Source organism: Gracilinanus agilis, chromosome 6, assembly GCF_016433145.1.
Source record: "Gracilinanus agilis isolate LMUSP501 chromosome 6, AgileGrace, whole genome shotgun sequence".
Lineage (NCBI taxonomy): Eukaryota > Metazoa > Chordata > Mammalia > Didelphimorphia > Didelphidae > Gracilinanus > Gracilinanus agilis.
In genome coordinates, this window is record NC_058135.1 from 244,871,796 (window position 1) to 244,884,155 (window position 12,360).

The following is a 12,360-nucleotide window of genomic DNA, read 5'->3' on the forward strand; positions in this document are numbered from 1 at the left end:
AAAAGTATCAATAAGCACATGAGAAAGTGTTCCAAATCTCTAATAATTAGAGAAATGCAAATCAAAACAACTCTGAGGTATCACCTCACACCTAGCAGATTGGCTAAAATGAAAGAAGGGGAGAGTAATGAATGCTGGAGGGGATGTGGCAAAATTGGGACATTAATGCATTGCTGGTGGAGCTGTGAACTGATCCAGCCATTCTGCCTGGCAATTTGGAACCATGCTCAAAGGGCTATAAAAGAATGCCTGCCCTTTGATCCAGCCATACCATTGCTGGGTTTGTACCCGAAAGAGATCATAGATAAACAGACTTGTAGGAAAATATTTATAGCTTCGCTTTTTATGGTGGCAACAAATTGGAAAAGGAGGGTATGTCCTTCAAATGGGGAATGGCTGAACAAACTGTGGTATATGCGGGTGATGGAATACTATTGTGATAAAAGGAATAACAAACTGGAGAAGTTCCAGGCGAACTGGAGAGACCTCCGGGTACTGATGCAGAGCGAAAGGAGCAGAGCCAGAAGAACTCTATACACAGAGACTGATATATTGTGGTAAAATTGAATGTAATGGACCTCTGTACCAGCAGCAATACAATGACCCAGGACAATTCTGAGGGATTTATGGTAAAGATGCTACCCACATTCAGAGGAAGGACTACAGGAGAGGAAACATATAAGAAAAACAACTGCCTGAACGCATGGGTCGGGGTGGACGTGATTGAGGGTGTGGACTCGAAACTACCACACCAATGCAACTACCAACAATTTGGAAATTGGTCTTGATCAAGGACACATGACAAAACTAGTGGAAATGCGCATCGGCCATGGGTGGGGGGAGTGCGGGGGGTGAAGGGGATAGGAGGAGCATGAATCAGGTAACCATGTTAAAAATGTAGATTAATAAATGTTAAAAAAAATTTAATCAAGAATCTTATGTTTGAAAAATGGACAAAAGAAGTATTTTGAAAGGAGAAATGAAAAGTTTTGTCCATGATCATACCCTGACCTGACTTGATGGATGTCTTGCTGACAAATTTAGTCTATATAGAATACTGGATATAATGAAATGTATGTTACAGATTACTTAATCGCATATTGTAATACATAGTATTATAATCCTAGTTGACTTGGTCACAGGGTACTTGCATGTTTATAAAATTCATTTTTTCTTTACTATACAGGGCTATTTTCTCCTCTTCGAGTCTATGTTGGATTCTGTCATTTATGCAAAGGACCAATACCTGGCAAAGGGAGGATCAGGTTGGTATATAATTTCCATTTAAATAATTTGTTTTTTATAAGAATAACCCTTGAACTTCAAACAAACTAAGCATGACTGAGAATAGTTACATCATAGATGAAAGTTGCTTCCAGTAGCAAAATCTTTAAACCATTTGCTTATTGGATTGGTAATAGAGTTAATCAGGTCTCCAAGCCATTGGTATCCTCAAATCACTTTCTGTAAAATATTTTAAAATAGACTTTATGAGTTTTTAGATATTTCTCACTTGATATCAATAAGAAATCAAACAGAAGCTATTTTTCACTTTAAAAGTATATATAATTTAGTTCCTTTCTAATATCAACTTTTATAGTAAAATGGATGTTATTCACTTTAATGGCAAATTCTTCATGACCACTGAAAATACGAACTTAGCTTCACAGTGGCTTATGATTTAACTGGGATCATTAAAGTGTTCATTATTTTCTCTTTAATCATTTAAAAAGTATAATAATTCAAATGATTAGTTTTTTTACAACTGTATTTTTGAGATGGCCTCCTTTCACACCCCCTCAAAAGTTTTCTTCAGGGTAATGCTTTAGACTATGAAGTAAAGTTATGGTAAATATTTTTAAATTATAGATGGCCATACATAAAATACACTGTTTAGGTTGAGTAATTCATCTACCTTTCTCTCTTATCCCACAAACCTACCTAAGCAGTGACAACAACATGGATGCCTGTATTTCAAAGTGAAATGGTACAATAAAAGCATTAATTAGTTACAGTTGAAAGGGATTCACTTTAACATGTCTCATATAAAGTATGTGCCTCTTACAAACTGATGCCCTATGAAATTATGTTGGTATTACTGTTACAGCTTAATTCAGTGCTACTAAAAGTTGAGAGAAGTAGAGAAATATGCTAGAATCATGCTTTTTTTAAAAATGGGGGCTGGGTGTGGAAGGAACTAAATGTGGGTCAGTATTTTATTTCTTTGTTCCATTTAATTTGGTATGATCAAAACATGATTGATTGCCCTTTGGCAATATTGTCAACCTTATACTTCTGTAGGAATAATGTGACTTTTTTTGTTACAATGCAGTATAGTGGTCATGATCCATGCATGTAGAGAAGAAATGTGGAAACCACATCAAGACCTCTGCATGGTATTCATCGATCTTAAAAATTCAGTGACTGGCAGCTACTTAATAAGTTTGTATTGAATTCTCAAGAAGTTCATTAGAATCCTTAGGCTATGTATGATATGGCTGGTCAGGTTAAGTTGATGAAGCAGTATCCAAACTATTTCCTATTACAAGAGGAATGAAGCATTACTATATAATAGGTGTATTTTTGTTCCTTTTTCTCTTTTTTTAGATATTCTGAACTTAAAATAAGTGTTTTTGTATTAATACTAAAACAAAAAAATTGCAAATGGAACTGTACATCCTTTTATTTTAGAGCTTATTATGTATAATTCATGAAATTTAGTATGTAACTTGTAACTTTAAAGACTACCCTGCTTGTTTGTGATTCTTTTTCACATTCTGTTTTCTTCTGTGCACCTAAAAATTTTTTTCAATGAGAATTTTTCTTGCAACCTTATCTCACATCTCCCTATCCATTTATAAAAAACAAAAGAAACAAACCTTACAACATATGCTTGGTTAATCAAAACAAAGGAACACTGACTGACTAAAAATGTTTGTCTTATTTAGTGTCTTGAATTGATCAGTTATTTGTCAGAAGAGGAATACTGAAAAAAGAAATATCATGATAAGGGAATAACTGGGTGCCAGACAAACTGGGGACACTCCCACTCTTCACAAAGGGAAGGACTGATAGGTAAACACAGGAAAACCAAATAGGGATGTGAGGTTTGGGGAATGGCAGTTTGTCAGTTAAACTGACAACCTATCAGCCAGGGAAAACCACTGATGTAAGTAACTTCAAGTTGAGGGATCTTTATGGCTTCGATGCAGTGATGAGCAAACTACAGCCTGTGTGCCAGATGCAGCCCCCTAAAATGTTCTATCTGGCTGCGTCATTATTCCTAATCTGAAGAATACAATGAGGAGGATACAATACAATGAAACTTCAAAAGAGTTGCCTTAGAAACAGACTGACAGATGAGCATTTCCTTTCCTTTGGCCCCCTCTTTAAAAAGTTTGCCCATCACTGGCTTAGAGGAATTAAGAAGTACAAATAAAACTTTTTTACTGATGGTAAATAAGGGAAGTGGGAGAGAAGGGTTTACTACACTAGAAATAACGAAAATGACTTAACTAAACTAAGGTCAGCTCTAACTAAAATAAGAAAGGGCTGGAGAGGTAGGATTCTCACTACACTTGTCCATGGTGCTCCAAAATGTCACAGGAAACAGGATCAAGTTATATATACACAGCCAGTTAATCCACAAAAGTTCTAGGGAGTAAGGCAGATAAATCTGCTGTCCACCAGCAGATATCCAAGACCTTCCTCTACCTAGGCCAAGGTGTTTGATTCAAGGTATCTTCTCTTCATTGAAATCTCACTCTGTTAGCTCCTTGGATATTTGCAGAGCTGGACCACACAGCCAAAACCTCCTTCCTTCAGTTTGGCCAAAACTACTCTCCACTTTCAAAACCTTGACTTCATTCTATTTTGGAATGTCCATGAAGTCCCAAGATTTCTTCAAGTTGTCATCTATTCTGTCTTACCTTAAGTCTTATACCTATTCTATAATTTCCTCATTACAATACACATGGTTCAAGCACAGTTCTCTGAATCTGTGATTGGTTATTGCATTGAACAGAGCTCTGAAGTCTTTCAGAATTACTTATCTTTTCAATCCTTGTTTTTTCCTTCAAATTTTTTTTCTTTCTTTTCCCTTCCTTCCCCCATCAAGAAATGGCAGAATTTTTTCAAAGCATCTCAAAGGCAAGAGATATATATACACTGTATATTATATGCCTCAGAAGACAAGTGTCCAAAACCTTCACAAATGGAAAACAATAAGAAGTACTCTCCTGGACAAAGATAATCCAAAACAAACAAACATTCTTGGATTTTCCCTGCAATCTCATTTCACAAATTTGTGAGTTCTTCCTTTGCATTTTGTTTTCCCATAGAGCATAGGCTTCCTGGTGAATTATTTCACCACGAATTTTCTTTTTCTTTTTTTTTTAAATTTATTTCTTTACAGTTAACAAAAATCTACCTTTTCTTCTCACCATTGAAGAAGAAAAAAATATTCTAATAATGTGCAATCAAGAAAAACAAATTCCCTCATTGTCTGTTTCTGAAAATATATGTCTCATTCTGCCTTTTGGATCCATCACCTCTCTCTTGTGAAACAGGTAGCATACTTCATCATCAGGTCTGTGGAATCATGGTTGGTCATTTTTGTTTTTCTTTTCAATGTTATTTAAATTATTCTTGTTCTGTTTACTTCACACAGTATCAGTTCATACACATTTTCCCAGATTGCTCAGAAATGGTCCCTTTTCTCCCTTCTTGTGGTACAATTATATTCTATCACAATTATATTTCATAATTTGTTCAATTATTGATCAATAGCCCCTTCATTTTTAGTTCTTTGCCACCACATCTGTAGGTCCTTTTCTTTATGTAATTGCTTGGGGGTATAGACCTAGTAGTGATATTATTTGATTGAAAAGTATATACACAGTTTAATTACTTTTGGAGCCTTGCTTTCCAGATGAGCTGGACCAATTGCTAGCTTCCAAAACAGTACATTAGAGTCCCTGTTTTCTTGTAGCCTATCCAACATCTATCCAACAACAATCTGACAAATGTGAGATGGAACCTGAGAGTTGGGTTAATTTTCATTTCTCTAATATTAATTACTTGGAACATTTTTATATGGGTTTAGGTAAAAGCTGGATTTTTTTTTCCTTTGAACATTGCTGGTTCATATCCTTTGACCATTTATCTATTGGGGAATGACTCTTGTTATTATATATTTGGATCAGCTCCACATAAAGCTTAGCTGAGATACCTTTATCAAAACTTGATACCCAATGACACTTGTAAAACTCAGTGGAATTGCTCGTTGGCTATGGGAGGGGGTGCGGAAGGAGGGGAGGGAAAGAACATGAATCATGTAACCATGGAAAAATACTCTAAATTAATTAAATAAATTTAATTAAAAAAACTTGATACAAAGATTTTCCCCTATTTAATTGATATCCTAATTTCAACTATTGGTTTTGTTATACAAAACTATTAGCTTTTATGTGTTACATTGAATCTCTGGGAGCCAGGAGTCCACACTGTGATTGACAAGTGGATCCGTTGGATGTCGGAATGTTGCCAGAGGGGCATGTGGACACAGGGGAAAGCAGTTGGCCCAGGGGGCTATAAAACCACCCTGGCAGCCCTGGCAGGGGTTCCTTTCTTTCCCTGAGACCTGAGATCAGTGTATCCTGGTCTTTTGTGGGATTGAGACTTGCAGACTCAGCCTTGCAAGCTCCTCCTGTTTGTTCCTGTAACATCAGCAACCTGTACCCAGACCATCATCTCTGATTCTGTTGCCCCTAGATATTAGGAAATCAATCATCTTAGTTATCTAGGTTTCCCAGGGCCTGGGAGGGATCCAGGAAGTTGGCAGGAGAAGAAGAGGGTGGAAAGGGGTGGATATCTCAAACTGGTTAGGCATATTATCTAGTAAAGAAGAAGCTGAAACATCAACAGCAGTTTGCCTACTCTGGTGTGGCTGTGGCCAGGCTGGACCAGAGAGAAGCTAACCATCCTAATTCATTTACTTACCTACAGTTTAGAGATTCATCTTTACCAAATTAATTAGGGTCTCCCAATATCTCTATCCAATCCCATTACCCCATCTTTGTTAAATACAATCAAAGTTTTAAAGTACCTTCCTGAACTGGTTATTCATAGCTTCTTTGGGAAGGGAGAGACGCAGTCAGATACCAAAGTTCCAAGCTAAAGAGCCCATTATATAATATCAATTAACCCCAGGTGGATCCTGAAGGGATATCATCCATTGACCTAAAGGATCCTGCCTAGGCACTGTTATAAAGGAGGGAGGTGTCATCTCATCCTCTCTCTATACTTCATCTACATACATCTAGTAGAGGAGTATCATTATAACATATGTAATTTTAATTGTCCATTTTGTCTTAAGTGATTATCCTCATTCTCTAGTCATGAAATGTTCCCCTCTTCATAGTTATGAAAGGTATTTCCTTAGTTACTACTTTGTCTTGTTTATGATGACATGACCTTTTTTTAACTAACAAGTATGTGTTTGAAGCTTCACTTGATGTATGGTTGGAGATATTGATTTATACCCAATTTTTCTCAAGCTATCTTCAGATTTTTATTTTGTCTTCAAGGTTTTTGTTTTTGTTAAATAATAAGTCCTTACCTCTGGAATTGAGTCCCTAAGGGTTAAAAAAGCTGGATGTGATTGACAAAAAAATTTATCTCATTCTGAGTGCTTCTCTATCAGGTGGTGTGTAGCATGTTTCATCATTAGTTCTCTGGAATAATGGTTAGCATAAGAATAAAGAGAGCCTCTGCCAAAACTGTAATACTAATGAGTGCCAAAAGTGACCATTGTTATGATAGAATAGGAGAGAGAGAGAGAGAGTCAGTCTATGAAGTGAGATTCTCTTCTAGCTCTTCCCTCCTGCTGAATATACATTTTGAGATTTCGAGAGGTTGTCACCCCTAATCTGGGTGACCTGGGTGGTTGTGCTGCCCCACAGGAGTTGGTGGCGAGGCTTCCCTATAAGATGAGGTATGGGTACCCCAGTTCGATTCTGAATGAGGGCAGCGTTCACAAAAACCTCCCCCGAGGTCAGTCAACTTCACAGGGGTGGTCTGGCTTCAAGATGGAGGCAACCAGACCTAGCTGTGATTCCCTTCTCCCTTGTTGTCTCTTGGGCACTCCAGAACGCTATCTGACTAATGAATGGCTTTCATTATTCACAATTTAGGGGTTGGAGAAAGGAGTGAATGGCAGAGTGATTTCGGGGTGCCCCCTTCTCTATTTCTATGGGGTTTGTCACTTGGGTGGGAACCTTTCGGGTTCCCACTCCCAAGCTTCTTCCCTCACCTCTTCTCCTTCTGTTCTAGTTCTATTTCTCTGTTTCTATCCTTTTCTATACTTGTAAGTTTTGACTGAAAAGAGGGTCTCTCAGCAAGGTTGGGTAATGGGAGAAGTAAGAGATCGCTCCCAAAATGGAGTCCAAAAAACTTAGTTGACTCGATGGTTTGAAGTCGTGCTGGGTGATAAGTGATGGGATGCCTTTGACCAGGGAATCAGGGTTTCAATGTCCAAAGAAAGATCCCCCCCCCCCCCCCCCAGAGCTGGCAAGCAGTTCCACTGAGTTATACATGTATCATCACTCAAAACCTATTTCCATATTATTCATTTTTGTAATAGGGTAATCTTTTAAAATCAACACCCCAGAGGGCAACTGAGTATCTCAGTAGATTGAGAGCCCAGCCTAAAGACAGGAGGTCCTGGGTTCAAATCTGGCATCAGACACTTCCTAGTTATGTGACCCTGGGTAAGTCACTTAACTACCCACTACCACTAGGGACTACCCTATTCTACCTTAGAACCACAAACAGTGTTGGTTCTAAGATAAAAGGTAAAGGTTTAAACAAAACAAAACAAAAAATGAAAACCCCAAATCAAATACCCATATAAATGAGTGATAAACCATATGTTTTCTTCTCCATTTCTTCTCCAACCTTTCTTTCTCTAGATGTGGATAATGGTCCCATAGGATTGTCCTGTATTATTGTATTGCTATTAGTAGCAGAGTCAAACACATTTGATCGTCCCACAATGTTTCAGTTACTGTGTACAGTGTTCTCCTGGTTCTGCTCATTTCACTCCACCTCAGTTCATGGAGGTCTTCCCTGTTTTTATAGAAATCAAGCAATTTATCATTCTTTATAGCACAATAGTATTCCATCACCATCATAAGCCATAATTTTTTCAGTCATTTCCCAATCAAGGGACAACCCCTTTAATTTTGTTTTTAAAGGAAATGGCTAAAAAGAAAGGGTTACTAACTGTGGCACTCTTTCAGCAGCTTCTAACTGTATTAGTCCATAAATCAGACAGCAGGAGACATTTAGGCAACAGAAAATATAAATTCTCAGTAGCTCAAGTAGGTCACCTATTTAGAGAATATGTTGGTTTTATTTTTGTCAACATCCACTTTGTAACTTTCTACGGTTTAATGAATATTTATTTAAAGCTAATAGTTTTCTTTCCCTAACAAACCAAACTTTTATTTTTAATCACAATTGTGGATCATCTATTTCATTAAAAATTCTTTGGAAATGGATTTTTTAAAATTTATCTAAAGAAATTTTTAGCTTTTAAAAGCATAATTCCTTCAGAAAAGGATTTAGATATCCCTAAAGTTGAATTTTCATCCATTTTACTTTAAAAAAGTTATTTCCTTCCTTTCAATTAGTAAGCATTTATTAGTCACTTGTGTGTCAGACACTAAGTTAGGCACTAGGGATACCAATATAGGAATAAAACAAGTCCTACTAGGAAAGAACTTATATTATCATGGTGGTATATAGTACATATTTGCAGAATAAACACAAAGAGAATAGATGACAATAAATATTCTCAGATACTTAAGTGAATTTGTGATTTCAGTCATGCAGCATTTATTGCCAACAGTAATAATTGCCATTTACCTTTGTTTTCCCATCTTCTTGTCCATATTCTTCCCATAATTCTCCCCAGAGGGTCCACCCAAAATTCTGGAGACCTTCTCTCTCCTAACATTATTAGGATAGTAGGGGAGTACTCTGGCCTGTCAGTCATTGTTCATTCTTGCTACATCTTTTCTTCCTACCTTATAATTTCTTGATTATGTCCTTTACTCTCCTCTTCTTTGGAGTTCCTTGTTGGTTATATTTTGCAGGCTGCACATATTGGTCATGTATTTCTCCATTGTTTTCTATGTGATTATCAACTTTAGTTCTTCAGAACCAGTGGTGTTTCCTTTCTTACTGTCATATAGCAGTACTGATAAGAGATTGTCTTGAGGTCAATTTTAAAAGAGTTTTCTTATTTCCTGAAAAAGAATCTAGGCCATTCTCCTTTTCATTCTTCTCCAGGATCTACTCCTGATTCTCTAAACTTTCTCCATAAAGCCACAGAAGCCTTCTCAACCTGGAATTTTGCTCCACTCCTCACTTTCTCATAATGGAATTACACTCTTCTGTGGATGCTTTTAATTGGTCAGTTCCTTTTAGAATCTCCATTTTAAGGATAAAGTCTAGGTTAGCCATTTTTCATTCCTCCCAAAGGCTCCAATTCTGAATCTTTGCACTTTCTCTACCATGTCCCAAAATGATCATCTCCCCCCACTCCAGCTTTTCAACTTCCTTTTATGCGTAATCATTTCTAATTTGAATATAAACTCTTTAAAGGCATGGATGATACTCTTTTCTTCTTATATTCCATTAAGGCCTAATTAATTCTGCATTTGTATTGGCAGTCCCAACTATATATTATATAGATATCCATTCCAAATTGAAAAGGGTATGTGCTAGGATTAGGGGCATAGTATTCCCACAATCTGGAAATTTGGCCCACCTTTTATACTAGAGAAGAAATCTGAAGTTTTTCATTTATGGGATATTGACAGTACCTTATGATTGTAAAATTTAGGTGAAATGTTTGTTCATAGCCTATATATAGGTCAATGTTAAATAAAATTGTGAAAAAGAAGTTTTAAAAATTGAAAAGAAAAATATTGAACATACTTCATGTATAACAAAAAACATCTTTTAAAAATTCCTATTTAATTTCTTATGCTAAACTGTAATATAGAAAAACTGTGAGGGGAAAAGTTGTGATATGGAAGGGATACCTTTATATGTATGTGCATGTATATATGTATCTAAATATATATAGTGTTGGATAAATGTTGAAATCTGGGAAATAGATGTTGAAATCTATGTGAATGAACACACGGTAAAGAGTATGGTGTAGGAAAACCAGAAAGGTAGGTGGGGGCTAGGTTAAAAAGGGCTTTGAATGCCAAATAGAGTATTTTGTATTTCATTATGGAGGCAATAGAGAGCCACAGAATTTTTTTTGCATAGGGGATGGCATGATCAGATCTACACTTTAGTAAAATGTAGTGGCTGAATGGAGGATTGATTGGAGTAGAGAGATAGGCAGGTCCACCATCAGCTTTTGCCGTAATCTAGGTGTGAGGAGAGAAGGGAGCATATTTGATACATGTTCCAAAGATGATACCAGCAGGCTGTAGCACCAGGTAGGATCTGGTGGAGTGGGGTGAGAAATAGTGAAGAGTCAGGATGACTCCTAAGTTTCAAACCCAAGGGTCCAAGAAGATGGTGTTGTACTCTGTAGTTAAGAGGAAAGATAATTAATTCTGTTTTGGATTTGTTTAAGATGTCTATTGAGTATCTTATGGAGATGATGTGAAATATAAGATCAGCAGAAAGTCTGGAACAGGATATGTACATTTTTTCAACTTATATAATGTAGAACGAGAACAGTCATATCCATAGTTGCAGTCTATAATCATGCATTTTCTACAGTAACAATAATCAAAGATATGAAGGGCTGTCATGTAAAATGAGAGCTCAGCTTTTTTTTTTGCTAGTCCTTGGAAATCAGAAATAGGAAGCAAGGGTGAAAGTTGTTAAATTTGATGTCAGGGTAAACTCCCTAATTTGCTATCCAGTATTGAAATGGGCAGCTTAGAAAGATAGAAGCCTATACCTCTCTTCAGGTCTTCAAATAAAAGATGAATGACCACTTATTGGGACTGTTATTGAGACGTTTCTTGGTCAGGTATGGGTAAGAGTGGATGGGATCTGACTTAACTTTCTAATCAGATTTCATCATTCTGAGTATTGTTTAACTGTGTCTTAATATATTTAGAAGAATGTTTTTTGAACTATTTTTAAATTGAGGGGCATCATCAGACAGGTTCTAGAGATATTTTTAGGGGGAAGGAGGCCCTCTTACCATGTTTGAAGTTATGCCATAACTCCTGGAAATCTTGCAGCCATGTTTTTCATGGGTGCAAGCTAGCAGTTGCCCAGTTAGAACATAGAACCTGGCATGAGACAGGGGGCTGGTGCCAGGCTTGACAGTTGAAGTGTAGGTATATAAGAAGGGTCTCACACCCCTGACTTCACTTTTCCTTTTACTTCTTTGGGGGTTGGTCTTCAGGAGGAGGGAGGAGGAATGTGGGTTTAGATTACTTAGGAAGGTAGGCTCATCTATCATTGCTGGCCAAATATCAACAACTCATTGCCAAACCCAACAATCACTTAGGGAATAAGAATATATTTCAACCAACTAAACATCACCATCTGGCCCAGGGCTTGTCAGCCCTGGGTCAGCAGCCAAACATTATCAGAGTTAAGTCTGCCCACAAGGCATTCTTATCCTCTGCTCCATAAGAAGACCTTTCAGCCTTTCAAAACTAGTTAGCTGATTTAAGACCTTGGATTGCCTTACCCTCTTTCCAAACCCATTTTACTTAACATAGTTATCACCAAATAAATCCCTTAAACCATTAAGCCTAAGAACTCGAACATAGGCCAAATAAGAATATTCTGAAGGCTACAGCTACCAACTCCATTAAGCTACTGGGTCCAGGAAGTGCCTTCCTGTTTGACCCCATCATTACACCAATAGGATTACTTCATTTCTCTGGGCAGGACCATAGAATCCTGAGCTTAAAGGGGCTTGGCTTTGCTGGTGAGGGAGAGTTTCACCTATCTCTGCCAGTTTGAGTGCAGGATTCCTGTTACATTTACACCCTGTAATCTAGCCTAAAGCCTCTTGGGCTGACCTAATTCCATCCTATCCTCCCCATCTGTTTTGCAGCTAGCCCCTTTACATTACACTCCTTGCATGATGAACCTTGTATTCCAACTCCTATTTGCTATTGAAGTAGCTATGATGCGTTTTTAAAAGCAGAGGGATTCTAATGATCTATTTTAATATTGTTATTAATAATTGGACATGCTGGATAGATATTTATATCTACTCAAACAAAAAGTTCTCCCTTCAAAATCAAGTATCCTTTGCTAAATTAACTTTTCTATATTTGAAAGATTTTAATTATTTAA

At 37.0% G+C, this 12,360-nt stretch overlaps 1 protein-coding gene across 2 annotated transcripts in view; it reads left to right on the forward strand.

Annotated features, from left to right (window-relative positions):
* The window catches only part of PRMT3 (protein arginine methyltransferase 3), a 181,508-nt gene that overhangs the window by 92,135 nt on the left and 77,013 nt on the right, over positions 1–12,360 (forward strand). For both annotated transcript variants that reach the window (XM_044680312.1, XM_044680311.1), the window contains exon 11: positions 1,187–1,265. In XM_044680312.1, the coding sequence (XP_044536247.1) occupies positions 1,187–1,265 (79 nt within the window). The remainder of the gene's footprint in view (positions 1–1,186; positions 1,266–12,360) is intronic.